Here is a 19,934-nt window from a genome sequence, read left to right as displayed (position 1 = left end):
TATTTGTACATGTGTATTCTGGATAATTTGCAAAGATACATTAATGTTATCAAACGTAATGAATGAATTTCAAATATTTTAGAACAGTAAAATAGAGTTAGAATACGTTGAATTATAATTGGCTAAGATTCGAAACGTGTATTGGAATTTGTAAGTAGTTTACTATGCGAAGCCAGTTAGTTCTAGAAGCATTTGACAAAAACAGAGAATTATTTTTAATTTGTGCATTAATTTTTATGGTACAAATAAATACAAGAAATAATTTCTTTAAAAACAAAGACTAGTTTATATACCTTTTTAATGCTTCTCCATTTGATCTACCCTGTGTTTAAAAGATTTTGAATATTCGAAATTTGAAAAGGAATATTCATTTCCATTTTGTTCGCTTCCTGTATGGATAAAACTAAATTTTATTCATTATATTCTTACGTAACATTTAAAATATTGTTTTCCTTAGACTCGCTTCAGGAAAAGAAAAGTACTTGGAATAATATTAGGCGTATAATTTTTGAATACCGAAAGATATTAAACCACACTCAGCTGGACCGGAAGGACGTCATGTACGTTTGAATTGCTCAGTGCTGGCATCTGTATCGGTAGAAAACGAAATTTTACGAGACTGGCCGAAGCGATCAGTCGTGGTCGCCATTTTGTCGGGTAGTCATCGGGTACGTCGTGTTTCTTTCGGGTCGCTGTGTTTTTTGGGGCAAGCACCGCCGAAAAATTTGGGGTACGGCATACTCGTACGCTCCCCCAAATGGCTTGTCTGAACACCCTTAAACAGGAGATCAAAACTCTTGAGTCTGTCTTCCCTAAGAGCCATGAGAGATTTCAGATAATGTCTGCGAGTGTGGACGAACTTAGCTGCAGGTTCGTCGGTAAAAATGGGAAGAAATACGAAATACACGCCAATATTACAGTAAGTGTAACACGCATGGTAACGATTTGAGACGGTGAATCGATTCGGGACCATCGACAGCATTTTTCTGTTCGTACGGGGCCACGTTAACTCCCCATCGCCGTCTGCGTCCGATCGGACAAAGAAACAATAACACTCGTGTTATTATTTGGGCCTTTTGACAAGAGCCATACCCGGGCAGCACGTACACCGTATACCCACCATGCACGCTTTTCCCATCAAAATTTTCCGTTGTCTTTTCGAAGATTTCGTTCTAGACACGATCGATTCTTTTTCACGTCAATCAGTTTGTTACCGAAGAGATTTTCAGACGAATTAATATTACGGTAGAGGTCAATGTATGCCACAAATAGAGGGTAAGTCCCTCATAATAGTACCTGTTCTCTCCATTTGTATATACACACTAAACAAAAAAAAAAGATAAAAAATAAAAACAGAAGGAAAGAGAACGTTACGCGTTTACATTTTGCAGCTCATTTAGACAGTTATATTATATTTGCACGAAATTATTTGTTTCGCACATATAAGATAATTTTTGATAGATATATTAAATTCCTATAAGTTAAAATCCGTTTGTGGTGTTCTTACCGTTGTCATTACCGTTGCTTTTAATACGAAATTGTCTTCAATTGTCATTAAACGTTCTTTGCATCTTTAATGATTGAAAGGAAATATAATTGCTTATTGTATTTTTTCATATGCGGTATTTGCGTTGGTTACAGCGCGGATGATTGATTCACGATAAATAACTGCGGGTTCTGATCACATCGAAGCTGAAAATTTATTATCGAGTTGTGCATGCGAAAATATATCACGTGTGCGTAGAATTGTGTCTTCGTGTATTCTATTTACTTTATAATACAAATTATAATTCATAGTTGAGTATATATCAAAAATCGCTATAATAATAATTTTTTTTAAATTTAATTGCGTACAGTGCAGCTTTTAAGACTGAACGGAAATTCGATGAAGAAAGGTTTATTCAAAATGACGTATTTCGTATATTTTATAATGTGGGAACAAAGGCTGAACGCATGGGCTTAATTCGTAGATATTGATTGCGTGCGGTACTATTTACATTTTGTTTATTCGATTGTTAGTAAAATCGATAATCTTTATCTGGTTGTCATCTTCTGCTAATAACTACCGTTTGACATTACTAATTAATTTACGATTCGTGTTACATGTACATATGTACGTGGCACCGATATTAAAACTAATTACAGCTCTTGATAAATCTACATGTAAACATCCTATAAAGGTTTTTCGCAAACGTTCGTCGTATAATCAAAGTTTAATATAATTTTCTAATGTAAAAATTCACGTAAGACAATCATAAGGTGTGCAAGTTGTTTACATTTATTGTAAATTATTAAATTTTATAGTTGGGTTTATTTCACTCTGCTTCGTTTAATTTTACTAAATTGTTCTTTTTTCGAGTAGTGACTATACAATGATTGTAAGAGTATAAGGAAATATTCTACCATGTAATGAAGGTTAATAATTTCAAAATAATTTTGACTTTATTAATTTTAAATGTTTTCTTTTGTACATATGAAAAAATAAAGTTACAAATTGCAAGAATTATATAATTGTATTTATTACGTTTTGTGACACGAGTACAGAAGTATTAATCAATTTTTCACAGGAAACCTACCCTTCTACACCACCAGTATGGTTTGCAGATTCAGAGGAGACTAGTGTTACAAATGCGGTACAAATTTTAAGTAATACCACCGGCCGTGACAACCATGTCATTAATCAAGTTGGGATTCTCTTGAAAGAATTATGTAGACTTCACTCATTACCAGAACCACCTGACGTCGAACGATTAAGAACAGCTTTGGATCCATTGCGTTTAGGGGGAACAAATGAAACCGCCGCGCAAAGGATGGAAGCTGATGATGTTGAAGACATTGATGAAGATGAGGAAAGTGAGACTGAGGAATATCTTCATTTAGATATGGATGAGGGAGATGCAAATGCTAAGAGTAAGGTAAATAAAGGGAGGATATCAAATGTAAACATTATTGCTATATTTGCATCTTTATTCTTAATGATTCTATTAAGTTATTATTCTGTTTTATCCATTCATTTACATTTATTTTTATTGATATTGTACAGGGTGAAGAGATGGATTTAGAACATTTGGCAACACTAGAAAGGTTGAGACAAAATCAAAGACAAGACTACTTAAAGGGTTCTCCTTGTGGAAGCGTGCAAGCCACAGATAGACTCATGAAAGAATTACGTGACATTTACCGAAGTGACAGTTTCAAAAAAGGTACCACTTTATATCTAGTCTTATACTTAATTGAGGTATAGTTACATTTATTTAAATATGTTCCTTAAATTTATTACAGGAATGTACAGCATAGAATTAGTAAACGACAGTTTATATGAATGGAATATCAGGCTGATGTGTGTTGATCCTGACTCACCTTTACACAGTGATCTCATACTTTTGAAGGAAAAAGAAGGCAAAGATAGTATTCTCCTCAATATGCTTTTTAAGGTAACTTATTGAACTAAAATCGTTGTTTCTATATAAACTGCAACACTAATGAATTATATTAATTTTATTGTATTTTAATTTTAAATAATTCAGTTTTAACATTTGAACACTGATGACTACTAGTGTTTAGGATGTGAAGACCTATTTCTAGTTTTCTTTCTTACAGGAAACTTATCCATTTGAGCCTCCGTTTGTTAGAGTTGTGCATCCCATGATCTCTGGTGGATATGTTCTCATTGGAGGCGCTATTTGTATGGAACTTTTGACAAAACAAGGTTGGAGTTCAGCCTATACAGTGGAAGCAGTCATCATGCAGATTTCAGCAACACTAGTGAAGGGAAAAGCACGCATACAGTTTCAAGGATCTGGTGGTGCTGGCAAAGTATGTGGCGGACAAGGCCAATACAGTCTAGCACGTGCACAACAGTCATTTAAGTCTCTTGTACAAATACATGAAAAGAATGGTAAGACTTTAATCTCTATGATAATTTATTTAAAACCCAATTCTATTAAAATGGTGTAAAAGTAGAATGTATTTAGTGAAAAAAGGAGCTATCTTGTAATTAAGTATTCTTATAGGTTGGTTTACTCCTCCAAAAGAGGATGGCTAATGAACAGGAATCCCGAAAAAAGAAAAGTTTGACGCGTGCTTACAGCTGAGACTTTAATTCGGTGTGTGCCCAACAAATAATTGTTACGATAATGATTTAATACACAAAAACACAACATTAACTAGGTAACTTAAGATACTGAATTAATCTAACGCATAATTCCTTTGATGGCTGAGAAGGCTGCTGAGCAAACAGTGAAGTGTTTGGTTCCGTATGCATAGATTTTTCAGTAATTAGTGATTAGATCGCCAATCGCATTTGTGAATGTGAGACAATGATCATTTTTTTTTTTATCTGGAACTGATTCCTACGTTCGGAATTAACTAAGAATCGTGATTATTCCAAATAACATTTAATCTTAGTTCTTTCTTTTCTTTCCTCTTACGCGAGAGTACACATTATATGCTGTACGTACGTACGAAACAGTGTTAAAAACGAACGAAACATTCTGCGAAATGCTTTTGCGCAATTCGTGCTTCCTGTCTTTTCAACAGGGGGGACACGACGGTTAGCAACTTAGATAGTTATATTGAGAATTTTTCTAAATGTTTTTTATCATTGTGAGCTTTCATTCGTTCCCATATTCTATCTTAATTATAATTTTAATTCTTATTCATTCATCGTGCAATTCGTGAACATAAGTTGTTTCGGTATATACATTTGTTAAATGGTAACCAGAAAAGCGATAAAAAGAACGATATGAAATGCGAGAATAACGATGTTTCTGGGGGTAAATTGCGAATTTTGTTATTACCTTTTGTATTAGTCGACCATGTTTTCACTCATTGACGAGCATTATTCAGCCATGTAAACGAGCACACAACCAAATCATCGCTTAAACAAGTACCTTGAAATAAGACACATAGTTCCCAGAACGTTAATCTTGCAATTACACAATAGAGGCTCTAGAGGGTATAAGATATTGGTAGCAAGCTTTTTCTAAAATTCTGCACACCATAAAAATATCAGAAGTACCTTACGCCAAATTAATTTCTTTTTTCTATTCGAAGGTACTTCTCATTGCTTTTGTAAAAAAAAATAATGTCTTTTTGTTACATATTTTAAACAATCTATTCTGTAACGTTATTACTGATAACGAATCTAGATATTTCTACAGCGCATACCGTAATTATCATTTGTATTTAATCTTAAACACTTCATTTAAATAACAATTGAACACCTTTCCAATGAATACGTTTCAATTTTTCAATCATATTTATACATATAGGAGTGGCATAGCAATATTAGGTAGTATATATTTCCTTAACGTAACTGAAGAAAGGTAGGTAAGGATTGTATAATTGTACATACACGTGTTCGTATATCGACGCCTCGAAAAAGTGCTCTTTAGAGTCCAATTTTTCTTAAAGATCTAAGATAAATGTAAGAATGAAGAAACGAGGGACAAAAAAGTTTTGGTTGTGTGACTCGTTTAGTACAGTTTCGTTGCATCGTTTTACCGAGTGATTGATGTGCTAGAGATCCACATGAAGAAATGTTTGATCTGTATGTTGGGTATACGCTCAAAGTGAAATTTTAGTAGTACCCTATATACATATACATATATATAAATATATATAAAAATATATATCGTGACATATGATTTGCAATTCGAGATCTATTTACATGTGTCTCAAACATTCAGACGTTAAGAAAATTGAATTTGTACTACGACTGGCGCCCATCTTGGCCGGTTAACGAAAACGAGACAAGAGAACATTCATATTAGTGGAACAATTAGAATCGCAAGACGAGCGCTTTTGACAAATTAGTATATGCGTATTATTGTTGCATATATATTTTTAACGTTAGCAAAATTATTTATGTATACAGAGATTTGCAAATTGCTAGACTTAAGTTACAAACAAATATAAGAGATAAGAACATTTTCTTATAAATTACGTTACATCTGTCATATTTGTACAATTCATTTAATACATCACACGCATTTGCCCGTTTCTAATAAAACAAATTAATACTAATCGGTATACTTCTGGTCAAAGCCTAAACATGATGCAATCTGCAGATTAGTTTAAATATTTAAATATTTAAAATATAGTGAACATTGTCCACAACTGTAATTACTTACAAACACGTACAACCGTCAGCTTCTGATTACCTGTGAGAAAAACGTTTTTAAGAAAACAGAATGAAAAAATAAAACGTTTCATTCGTACGCCCTTGTTATTATTTGTAGTCTACAATTTAAATAAATGTTTAAATTATTAATTAGGTCATGTTATCGGTTTGTTTTCTATTACGATGTTTCTGTAACACCTAAAAGAAAAACTTTGAAAAAAAACAATATCTTCGAGTCTATTAATTGCACATCTCTGTATTTGGCGGATCGAATGTAGGGACTTCGTTTCATACCATGGAGTGCCGAATCGTACACAGCTCCCGAGTATCGGATGTTGACAGTTGATGAGCAAAGTGAATGATATCGTTCGTCAGGCAATCTCAATGGGTTGTAAGAAAGTCACTACATTTGTTCCGTGCTCATATACGTTTCTTTTCTTCCACGAACGACTTTTGTTTTCTGTTCTGTTTTTGTTTCGGTATTATGAACCTTGTTGATTCTTTTTTTACTCGATGACTTTGTCCTAGTTGGTAGTAGCGATCAATTCTCGCTGTATGGCAATGTCGATGGCTAAACTGTTGCTTATACGTTTTAAAGAAACGAATTTCTACATTTTTAAATGATTCTTTGCTTTAGTCTACTCGAGAATATTTGACTCCACTTCCAGAACGTCTATGCGACTTGTTTCGTACATACATACATACTTACATACATAAATACAGACATTCGTACACTCATACATACACGAATATGTACATGAAGCACACACAGGGAAGACTTCTTTATATATAAACACGTACACACATATACACGGATACGAACATACAGCACACACGTTCATACATATACCACATTCATATACACATAGTCCGATTCGTGTATATAAATATACCTATTCCGTTCCTTGCGTTTCGTCTTCGTACGCGATTGTGAAACCATAAACTTTGGTAAAACATATAGTATTATTAAAACAAGAAAAACAATTAAAAAGGACTATATTTAATCTTTGAAGACATACACGTTAGCCGCAAGAGCGTGTAATGGTTTCCGTCTTTATGGAAAACTTTTATTACAGCACATTGGATTGTACCATTTTTTTAATGGTATCAATCACATGCGATTATGCAAGAAAATGTATTCGAATACTTATACGAAACACTAAAATCTTACTGTTGAAAAGAAAATAGAAACGCACTGTGTAACAAATCATTGCATGCTTTGCGAGCCAACACGGTTTTTCAAAGTTAAATCAGTCGTTCGAAAATTCAATTTTCCTTAGTATTTTGTATGTATTCCATTAGACGAAAGGAGAGAAAGTTTAAGGATAACCATGTATTACAAACTTATCATTTTATTCGCGTGAAAATTGTCACACTTCGGACCAATTAGACTCCTCGAAATAGCCTTCGCAAAAGTCTTTCCCCCCTGTTTGTCTTTCGTAACCATAAACATTCTAGTTCTCAATGAATAAACAAGGTGATGGTCAAAGAGCAGAGATTTCGCCACTTTTATCGTCACCGATGGAATCGTAACAAAACGGGGGATGCAAATGATCAAGGGCAATCGTTATTCTGAGCAGTCTGGTTGGTCAAATCTCGACTGCGAATTTCTTTTCACAAAAGAACGGTAATTCTAAGGACACACGGTTCATTTTCAATCAATTATTTTTCTGTTGTATGAAACACGAAGGAATAAATCCGATCTTATCAAGATTAAAAGCGAAGAAAATGAACAAAAAAAGTGTATCAGGAAGAACCGGTACATACGTTACCGACAGTGACGTATGTACGTTACATCCGGGGATACGATTACTGCGCTAATCGAGCGGAGCAGCATGGGTCATTAGTTTTGTTCGCGGTGTAATTGAAGGAAACGAAAAAAGAGGGCAGCAAAAAAAGAAAAGAAAAGGAAACAAAGGGAAACGACGAAAAATCCTTTGCGAAATTCGCGCGGAACAGTATCGTAATGAAACGAAAACGGAACGTCTAAGTAGGCACGTAAGCGTAGACATACAATCAACGAACTCATTGTCAGCGGACATCGATGATTTGTACAGCTTCGTCCGGCTGACACTGAACGAGTGCTGGTTGTTCGACGTCGTTAACCGTTACGTTCTTTATCAATCGCGCAACGGAGGAAAAAAAAACAAAAACGGAGAAAAGATCAAGAAGCTTTCCTGTTTCTCTCGTGTACGTTAAGTTTTTCTTCTTTCTTTCGAAGGACTCGCGAAGCGTATAATATTGTAAGCAGCCACGTGGCCTGTATATTTTTGCTACAAATATCGTTAGTAGTACCGTTTTGAAAACGAAAAGAAAAGGGAAAAAGACGAACGTTCGAACTCATCCCTTCTGTTCCACTCTCTCTTCTTTTCCGTTCGCGTTTCTTTCGTTTCACGAGACGATTCGACGTATCGAAAAAGGGAAGCCGAGGGCAAACGCGTGCACGATTTTTCTCAGCTGTTGAACGAAAGAACTGACACGGTAGATGCAAAAGTAACGGGAGTTTCTCGCGTGGTAATCGAACAATCGAGTATTTTTTATCCGATGGTATGTCGTCATTCAATAAAGAACATGATTCAACCAATCTTCGCCTTAGATTTCTTTCATTTGTCACAACGATGCTGGAATCTCTTATCCGCGGAACCGGCTAGAACGGAAATTCTCCCCACTCTTGCATCCACGCCAATCGATCTCGAAAAGGAAAAGAAGAGGACAATTTACGATCCGGTTCGTTCTAAGCAGATCGGGAATCTTTGATCCGTTCCAGGAATAAGAAGATTGACGAGCGACTATCTGAAATAAGGACGGCGAATAGAGACGTTCAGTCGATCGTCGATCTCCCTCGAGAAACGATCGAACGATTGTTCACAGGATTCGCTCGACAAACGACGATCGTAGATTTTGCGCGCGATATGCTTAACGAACTTTTCGACTTTGCACGGTGATCTATGGTGGACTCTCGATTTTTCAAGACTGATTAAGAAAAAATACAAAAAAGAAATTCTGGAACGTTCACGTTCCCTTTTTCGATGTTGCTAAATGAGACTCGCATTGTTGCGATCGTCTGAGCACGACGCGCACTGGTCTCTCCAGTCTGATTTTCGAGCGGGGCGATGCGAACACAATCGGCCTGTATACGCATTCGAGCTACTCATTTCTCTTATTCATTCGATCATGTGAAAACTACGGAAACGTTTCCCCGAGATAATGTACGATCTGCGAGAACGGCGGGAAACGCTCGGTTTCCGAATGTATTTGTGGCAAAAATAGTTGCGAATTCGTTAGAGTGTCCTAAGTTTTTCCTCGAGGAGTAAAACCAGTACCCTTCACGGCATCTACGGGACGATCCACTTTTGATCGATCCACCAAGTATCGACGGAATCACTAAATTAGACTGCGGACCATTTATACGAATACAGTCTGTAACACGGATCGGTTACTGCAGAACGAGGGTCAAAGAGAAATTGAATTTCTCCGTCGACGACTTGATTCAGTTGAAAATAAAGTAACGACATTATGAAAGACTAGGGCTCTATTTTATTTTAGGGTATCACGATTCGCAGTTCAAAGGTAATTGTCCCTATTAGCGACCACATTCCTTTCTCCAGTCAATTGTTTCTTTCGCGAGATTCGAGGAAACAGAGATGTAGTTGGCGAAATTGAATAATGTTAAAAGCATCTCGTTTATTAATTCGGTTCGTTGTTATTGTTGTATTGTCGGAAAAATTCTAATAAATCAGATTAAGAAATAAACATTAAGTACCTACATATATGTTCATCTCGTGACACGAAATGCGGTGATAAAGTAATTTTATACCGACGAAAGATGAAGATTCGATTAACTGCATTCGTTGTCCATCCAGTTTGAAAGAGAAAGAAATTCGTGCCAATGAATGGTGGTTTGTTTTCGAAATACAGTCGCCAGACGTTTTTACGTTAAAGAACGGTTACTGCAAAATAATCGGATTCTAATATGTCCAATAATGGGGCCATTTACCTTAACGCCGAAAGGACAAATTGCGAGAAAAAGCGTGAAGTGTAAATCTTGGAGCCTGTAAGTTAGATGATGACGAATATCTAGTATCCGCCATTCTTTTCGGCAGATATTCGTTCGATTAATCGAAGCAAAGTACCTTGTGTAATTGTACGTTTTACTTTGATTGTATCGATCTAATTGTTGTCGACCGAAGATCCCCTTGATTTTCTTGTAAAGTTAGCGGTTCGGGAAACGTGTGATCGATTGTGACGGAATAATGGAACAATGTGAATTTAATAATGGACGTTTGGAAGAAGGCGTAGCTGTTTCTTTCTTTTTTTTTTTATTAATGTCGTTGTTCAAGATCGATTGTCACGGTTCCGTTGTAACCGCCGTCTTCGATGATCCATCCAAGTCATTGAACATAGTTAAACGAACTTTGTGTACCGTGATATGTATATGGCATCACTTAAGTCTATTATTGTAATACTTTTTGACGAAGACTTTGAAAGGGCAGAGCGTCGTTTGTATCGAAAATGGCACCGAGGCGAGAATCATTTTTGTCAGAGATGGATGGGATCTTTTATCAAGATAATAAATATCGAAAAACGGATAAAGGTGGGAGGACTTTTTTCTGTGGAAATCCTTGACATTTCGGTTTTGTGTGAATGGACTATTGCACTTTCATGTATTTTTCTTTTTCGAAATTAAGTAATTTGTTTAAATTGTTTAAACAAATTATTACTCGATCAAAGAGCTTCCTTGTTATTAATTTTTTAAATAAATTTAGAGAAAATTAAAATAAATGATAATTTCTTAATTGAATAAATGTCATTTGATGCTTATTGTTATTCGATTATTGTTCGAATCAAATTTTGACGATTCTTTTGCTTTTTTATATTATTGTTAACATGTTGAATAATATTAGGAGAAATGGCTTTTGTTCATTTTTTATACGAACGACGTTCTCCAAGTCGAAATCTGTAAACTCGGCTTACTTTATTCGCTGTGACTTGTATCCAACCAATTAATTAACCGAAAATCGCTAATCGATCGATTGGCTGATTGCTTCGTTCCCGTTATCGTCAGTCTATTAATCTTAAGGTGATACTACGTGTCTTAAATTTGACCATGCATATACGTCGTACTCATTTACCGATTTGAGTGACAGTTTCGAATGATTCTAGCATAACGACATTTCGTCTCACTCTCTCACTTTTTATCTATCTCTTTCGCGCGCTTGCTCTATCTTCTATTCTTCTATCCCTCGAAACTTTCTCTCACGCCGCGATTTTTGCATTAAGTTACGTTTAATTATTATTTAGGAGAACGCTGCGAAAAACAGAAAATAAAGATTTTAATAGAAAACAGTGATCTGCGTGGTCATTATTTTGTTCCCCGTTTTTTGATACGAACAAAGAGTATCTGACATGATCAGCGCTTTATATTTATAAATTTTGTTTAACGAAAATTTCGCTGGAAAATTAATTTCGTAGAAACTTATACATTAATTCATTGTTCATTGACAAGGTGTACACTTCCAATTCTTAAAAATAAATCACAAATAGATTAAACGAGTGTTAATAGGAAAAAAGATTTTAATTTGTCAATAATAAATATAATCTTTATTATAATTACTTCTGATTTCCGTTTCTCGAAAATTAATATTCGCATTATGATGCACTGGTTTCATTATTGTTCTAAGGCAAACAAACAGAAATGGCAATTGCGAATTCAAATCAAACAATGAATTGTTCGTTAGATGAATCAGTGGAGAGGTATAATTTCATTTTAAAACAACTTAATTCATGCTATTGCTTTAATGATCAGCTTTGTACACACATGGAATAATATGTTCTGTACGTTTGTTATTATCTGCTTCGATTTTCCAGGGAAATGTTCACTACGCCCTATTACATGTAGTTTGTAGATAACATGCCCGTGGTCCACCGTGCATCAGTCTTCCTACCGAACTTATCTATTTTTCCCGTTTTTAATGTCGAACAACTTTTACATATTATTGTATTATCTACTTGGATATTCTATAATGTCAAGTTTTTTCTATTTTCAATAATAGAAATAATTAATACAATATACAGGACAATTTTTACAATATAATTATCACTTTAACATTGTTTTATAATTATTCTAATACGACGAATACCAAAATTTAATTATAAAATACAATTTCCAAATGTATTTTAATTTTGATTTTTAAATACAATTACTTAGAAAAAGTTCGTGTAATAATGTTATTAATTTGGTAGTTAGTAGTCATTGCTGTTTTAGTAGAAAGAATAATTTTGGAAAAACTTCAAATCGTTTTCTCATTTTATTAAACATTTTTTGTCTCGGTCTCATTACAATAATTATTAAAATATATTATGAATATATATAAGATCAACAAGTTTCGATATGGTAAAAAGTAAATAAGAAATACTTGGATAGCATATGTAGGTATAATTACATAAAAATTTATGTGAAAGTTTGTTCGCGCCTGTACTGAAAGTTTCAACTTTATCATACCTCTGAATAGAAATAGTTTTCAGATATCAATTCTCAGCACTCGGTGACCAACGACGATACGGTCATCCGGAACTTTTATGTAGATACTTCTGATCTTCTTTCCCCCGAACTAGTGAATGCAATTCAAATTTCCGAAAATGATGGTAAAACATCCGGTGTTTCTACTGTTCTGAAACTTGGGATTTGGGATTGTGTGTCAATGGTTCTTGCAAATCCACCAAATGTTAACAATACTAGCATAATCAGTATGAAATTTATTCATTATATATATTTTATTTATAATAATAATAATAATGACAATGACAATGACAATGAAAATGATGATAATAATGATAATAATGATAATAATGATAATAATGATAATAATGATAATAATAATGATAATAATAATAATAATGACGACGACGACGACGACGAGGACGACGACGAGGACGACGACGAGGACGACGACGACGACGACGACGACGATGACGATGACGATGACGATGACGACGACGATGACGATGACGATGACGATGACGATGACGATGATGATGATGATGATGATGATACTAATAATAATAATAATTATAATGAGATAACTTTTTCATGAAAATTCCAATCTAAAAATACGTACGAATATTGTTTCGAAAAACTAAGAAATTACCAATTGCAAAGTGCTATGATTTTGATGATATTTATGTTTATCCAAATAAATCTTCCAAAAAGAATAAAATTCATACTGTTTTCTGCACATTACTTCCAAATAAAAAATCTACTTCTCACTATTACACACGCCATACAGTAAGATACAAAATTTAATACAATACCAAATGCAATGAAAAAAGGTCAATATTTAACATACACTACTACGAATACGATTCGACAAAAATGAAGTAAAAACCGCTGCACAAGTATCCAAATAAAAATTCATTGCGAATCTCGTTTCATACTTCCTCTCAAAAAGAAACTTCCCTTACCTCGAACCATTGTAAAATCTAAAAATATTTAAAAGTAGGATATTTACAGAACCTTTTTCCCTCATAACGCCAACAGTAATAAACTCTAAGTTTGAAGCGGTTCGAGTATCCATCGAACAAGCTTACTCAAATACATTCGCTCGCACTTCAACCCCTCGACCCTAAACATCTCGGTCGTAATTCTTTCCCGACCAGCCAGTCGATCGACTTCACCGAATCTTCCCGTAAGTACCAACCACTTCTCTCGAAAAAACCAATCGATCACCAGTCGACACCGTTTACTCCTTTGATGACACCGCTGCTGACCGTTCCCCGAAGTTTCTCTGAAGTCGATTCCGGGATGCAATAGTGGCCGAGCATTCTCCGGTCGGAAGGACCGAACCCCTTTCCCCCGTGCCGCCTTATTTGCTCGACGGTTCGATTCCCTGATGTTGGAATTTGCTAAATTGGCTAGACCCGGAATTCGTAACGGAAGCCGCTGTCACGGACGAGTTTCGATGCAATTGGACAAAGGGTGGGCCGTTCGGCGGCCATGCAGGTGCGTGGCCGCATAAAGGGAACTGAGGAACGACAGGGGCGCATTTTGCTCGCGCGTTAGTTTCGCCAGAATTCACCGGATCCGTGCTACATTGCGTCCGCTGTTTATGACGCCGCGTTATCGCGGACGTATAGACACGCGGGGGTTGAAGGGATCAACGGAGTCAGGGAATGGAAGGGCGGAGTAGGGAGGAGGGGGTGAAACCCCGTGCCAACAACAAACCAGTGATTTTCTCGTGGCTGAATCTCAGCTATCACTGATACCCATCCCGTTGGCTAATTCGTTCGATTGGCGGTGACGTTCGCGTGTCACCGAGACGCCAGATTAATTTAATAATGGAGTGAGGTCGTCGGATAATACTCCGATGTTCCTCTAACATTACTATTGTTGCGTATTTACGGGTCTTGGTTGTTTCGTTTATTGAGTAATCCTATTTTGATCCGTGTTTTCTTCGATTAGATCAAGAATGTGCACGGAGACTTTTCAGTGAGGATCGGATGTGTAGGAGTATAACAGTAACAGATTGTATAATCTGTTTGAGGTCCTTTTCGCTTAAAATCCCTATGGTTTCTTAACTATGATCGATATAACTGCTTTGTCATTAGTAATTTATTTGTTTGCTGCAAAGTATAATAGTTGACAACAGAAGAATAATATTTAATTTGAATTCAACAGAATCGAGTTACATTTATGCTTTTATATTGTGTTTGACATCAGCAGGAGTCTGACACTATATTATAAGGCAGGGGGTTAAGAGCACGAAGTATTCAATAGCAAGAAATGTTTTATCCAAATTATGTGACAAACAAAATGATTGTATACGAAGAATAGACATCTTTATATTCGTCCACAGAGTTTTACACTTTTTCTAGAATCTACATAGTGAATGGTTTTGCTGCGTCATGGAGAGAGGACTATTCTTGTCGTCGAACATTGTGAACGTTAATATTGTGCAAATGTTTTTTTAGTATTTTACAAAATTTTCTAGTCGTTGATTCAACCGTACGCCACACAAGGTGGTGCATTACATCGATTCTCTTGTTTTATACTGTCGTCGCAATGTCAACAGGCGTTAATCGCGCAGCGTTGTTAACGGTCAAACGTTATGCACCATTACTTCAGCAATGTCCATGTAATGGATGTCTATAGTATTGCGCACTGTAATATGTATATTCAAGGGAGGTACTGTAACGTAAAATTACAGCAGCGTGGTCAACTATTGAAAATCTTCCGTGGACCCTGATAATCAGTATTGCGGAAGTAATAACGCGACCAGATAAACGAATCCGGATGAATAACGGTGAAAACGAATACACGCTGGGAATACGTTCGCAGTTGCACGTAGCAAATTCTAACTATGATCATCCATTGAGTCAGGAAATAAGGAACACGCTATTATTAGGAGTTGATTTACATGTTACCGTTATAATTTCGCTGTGATCATTTACATATTTATAGGTTATATACATTTTCAAAAAACTACGAGACAAGAAAGCATAATAATAAAATAAAAATGTTTGAACTGGAGAAAATTTCATAGAGTTTTTAGACTAGAGAGACTTCTGTAAAAATGAGAATTTGAGATTTAAGATTTTTATAATGGAACTATGTTAACAAATGTGAGTGGCAAAATTTTAAAACACGGAAGAAGCTAACGGATTTTAATTAAATACTATTTTTTTTCCGTTAATTGTTACATCCTGAGGTAAAGGTGGATACAGACGAATTAGGAACTTTTCTTTGTTTTTTTTTACTGAATCATTAAGGACAAAATTCTCCTAACGAGCGTAGTTATGAAAGAAATCATAGGGCAAGAAGTTAAAATTCCTATGTCGAATCAAGTAACTTTCGTGTGGCACATTTTCCTGCAATTTTTAGAAAGTATCCTATTGGAAAGTATCATATTTTAATAATATTCTCTGAAAATTTCAGAGGAAAATTCGAGATACTATCAAAGTTATAGACGATTATAGCACCATGTGTAAGGCATGCCGAATCGACCACGCGGCATTTCGGCCGTGTTAAATTAATTTATTAATGATTAATTAAATGAATTTAAAGAGAGAAGAAGAACTCTTGAAAACGAGTAGTATAAGGAGTCGGAAGGAATTCTGTATACAGCAGGCATAGCTGATTGAACGTAAGAAGATTTTATACGTGAAAATTCGTTTGTCAAAACTTTAAACACGATTTTCTCAAAACAACGTTTTTGTAATCGGCGTGCATGATAATTTAAAAATCATTTAACCAATCGGTTTGAAATTTTAATATGTTCTTCTACACAACAATAGCTTCAGTATAGACTAGAATAAATAGGATTGGTTAATTTTTTCCTCACCTTTTAACGTTTCTTTTACGAAGAAAATGCTATTTTTGAGACCACCAAGTTTGGAGATCCACCATTTTGTGAGTTTTTGCTCAAACAAAATAATTGTAGTCTATACTGGAGCCATAGTCATACTTTTCTTAGGATAATTTTTTTTTGGGACGTTCCAGTGAACTGTAATTGTGCACGCCAGCAGATCAAAATTTTTAAAATAACCTCCATGAGGCTGCAAAAACTCCTATAAAATATCATTTATAAAATTATATAAAAATTTTTTCTTGTATTTAAAGACTTAAGATGTAAGTGTATCGTGCCTCTAATGCAAATATATTGTGCATCAGGACTAAGTAGTTGGCCGACTGTCCGACTACACCATGTTTTAGCATACATTCAGTAAGTACATACAGGACGGGGCAATAACTACAAAGTCTATCTTTATTATTTTTAGTGGTACGAGAAAACTTTATTTGTAAAAGTTATATACTAACACGGTAGCTTTGTAGAACTTTCGGGGCATTTGAAGGTAACATTTGTTCTTTCAAATGATATTTTACAACTTTTTATGTTTAATAAAATAGTTGGTATTTTTAAACAATTTTGATATCCTACAATGCAAGATTATTTAATATTTGATAAAGAAGTGGAAAAATATACTTCTGCTATTTTTAAAATTGTGTTAGATGAACCCTTTAATCCTCTGACTTTGCAGTCTAAAATGAGAATAATCTAATACTCAGTAGAAATTTAATAGATTAATAATTTACCACTGAGTATGTAATGTAAAAATGAAAGCGCAATTTTATTTTGTAGTATTTCCTTTCGATTTAAGTCTGTCTTTTGGAATAGGTTTCTAAAACGAGGGAATATTTTTCAATCACGATTTCAACAGCTGGGTAATCGACAGCAAGTAACGACGAAAAATAGCTGACTTTCACAGTGTATCTTGATTTAGTTACTTGCAATCGAGTCTTACTATTTCTATCGATTACATTGAACGTGTTTAATAGATCCGAGTTGTTTTATCGGTGACTTGCTAGTGAACTCACTTTGTCTAATCGATTCTTAACCCTAGAACTCGTGAGGTATGGATACGACGAACAGTTACCTCTCTCCTCTCAGAAGTTCTAGAGTTAGATACAGTGTGTTCTCGTTGTAAGCTGGCAGTAACTGACAGAGTTGATGAATTTACAATGAAATGATCATAGCTGTACATAATAGTAGAGCTTCATATAATAGTAGAACTTACAGTTTAGGGTTAATACTCTAATACTTGTTAATCAATTTGGTTCATTCTATTCTGCTGGCAAAATCATTACATAAATATATAATTCTATTAAGGAAATGAAGAAAGAAATTAAGTTAATATTTCTCCTGAAATTTTACGAGTGCTGTAACATAAAAGTTCTTTCACAAGCATAATTTCGTGATAAAAGATAAAAACACTCAAGTTTCAAAACCATCTTCCCTGACAAAAGGTTCAAACTAATTAAAAAATATTCACTTGATTATAACAATTGTAAAAAATTTCCCAAAAATTAAATTCTGTAATTACAATCCTTCAGTTTGTAATCAATGTCAAAGCCCAAACGTTTCTCGATAATTTTAAAAAGTCACTCATCTCAAATCATCAACGTCTTAATGCACTTTCTTAGTTCAAGTGCAAACGGATGTCAAGTATATTGACGAAGATATTTCGATTCCCAGTCGGATGTGGACATCGAGCAATAAACCGGGGTGAAGAGCTTGCACTAATCCGTGGAGTACAATTTTAAACTGTTCTCATTTCACGAACTGCGAGACGGAGAAGGTGGGCGTAGAGACATACACGCGGGTACGAGTGTACGGTGGCTAGTGAAATATCAACAGGTGCAGTCAGCCGGTTGTTTCGCTTAATCGGTTCCTATTCTGTGACCGAGACTTCTAAGCTCCGCCCTGTAATTCGTGATACTCCCCGAGAGAATCCGGCCGACGCGATTCCAGTGTCTTCAGCCAGATATGATTATCCGATCGCCTTTTGGAATCGTCGAAAATGTGTGACCAAGCTGATTGAAAGTGAAACGCGCGAACCCGGTCTCTATTACAAAGCAATTGTTCCGAAAGAAAGGGAATTGTGATAGGATTTCCATTTATCTGACAATTTTATTCGATGTTCCGAGACTCGTCCGATTGATTATTGCATTTTGTTAACGTAACTATTTTTAATGGGCAATCGGATATTTTGCAGATACTCGCGTATCATCTTTTATGTAAATATTTGTCGGTGTATTCTCTAAATATATGATGCACAGTATTTTATTATGGATGGAATGTTGTATGGTAATTATTTTATTGTGAGCTCTTCATTAGCAATAGTGATTAATTCTATGAAAAATTTGAAAAGGTAGGGGAAATATAGAATTTTAAATGTAAAGCACTGAATAAGTACTTCGAAAATAAAATTCGAAAAAGTACTAAATAACTTTATATCAATAATAATTCTTATTATACGCATATTCTGATAAATTTTTCAATAAAATTCAATGTCTTTAACGGTAGTTTTACATTTGACATTTTTATGTACCTATCTCTACCGAAAGGGATCAATTCAATCCATGAACAAAATCACACATTTTCTTTAAAAAGCAACTTAAAAAACGACATAATTGTGATGACATAAATGATCTTATAAATAAAATTATGAAATGTATGGATAAAAATCAGTATATGTGTTATGGGCAATGCGTTTAACGTGGGCATTTTGTAAAACGACCGAACATTGTGTAGAATGCCCAATTTTTGGGGTAATGTATATAATAGGCAGGTATTTGACAAATGGCCCGGACATTTTATATAATGCCCACGGTTAGGGCTTGCTTAGGTCTTGGTTACAGTGCAGAGCTACCGGTCAGTTCTGTAATTCCAAGTACTACAGTTCTTTGCCTTGGTCCAATAAATGATCCTTATGATTAAGTATGATTATAATGACTGTTTGTTGATTTTGACCAAGGGATATATTGTCTCAATAAAAAACACATTTTTTAATTTCCTCATCAGAGCGTTTCAATACAGTGACCACCATCTTCTAGGCATTTTGTATAATGACCGGATATTTTATAGATTGACCGAAACATGTTACGGGCATTTTGCACAATGTCTTTTCGAAAGGGCATTCTACACAATGCCCGGTCATTTTACAAAATGCCCACGTTAAACACATTGCCCGTAACATGTACGAGTAGCAGAAAAGAGATCTAAACAGTTTCCATCTCTATAAACTCGTATTTACAAAACTGTGCAATTAACAATTAATAAAATTTTCTTGCCATCTTAATCAGACTCTCAACACGTTAAACAGCTTTTTCCGTGATTCCATTGTAAAAGAACAATCTCGGAAATCATGAATCTGCAAAAACACGGACCGCGTTAACACTAAACCTACCGAGCAGTTAAATTGACTTCTCAAAATTCTTCTATAGCAATTTCAAAAGCATATCTATCGAGACTTT

At 34.9% G+C, this 19,934-nt stretch overlaps 1 protein-coding gene across 1 annotated transcript; it reads left to right on the top strand.

The window, feature by feature from the left end:
• The first annotated feature begins 610 nt into the window (after positions 1 to 610).
• Positions 611 to 11,471, top strand: LOC116425260 (ubiquitin-conjugating enzyme E2 Q2). The gene is made up of 6 exons (XM_076366471.1): positions 611 to 919; positions 2,568 to 2,915; positions 3,044 to 3,203; positions 3,283 to 3,434; positions 3,601 to 3,898; positions 4,014 to 11,471. Exons 1-6 carry the CDS (start codon positions 758 to 760, stop codon positions 4,043 to 4,045), a joined length of 1,152 nt encoding a protein of 383 aa, XP_076222586.1. The 5' UTR covers positions 611 to 757; the 3' UTR covers positions 4,046 to 11,471.
• Positions 11,472 to 19,934: the final 8,463 nt, after the last annotated feature.

Source organism: Nomia melanderi, chromosome 4, assembly GCF_051020985.1.
Source record: "Nomia melanderi isolate GNS246 chromosome 4, iyNomMela1, whole genome shotgun sequence".
Lineage (NCBI taxonomy): Eukaryota > Metazoa > Arthropoda > Insecta > Hymenoptera > Halictidae > Nomia > Nomia melanderi.
Note: the sequence above shows the minus strand (reverse complement) of the source record. Positions and strands in the feature narration are given on the sequence as shown.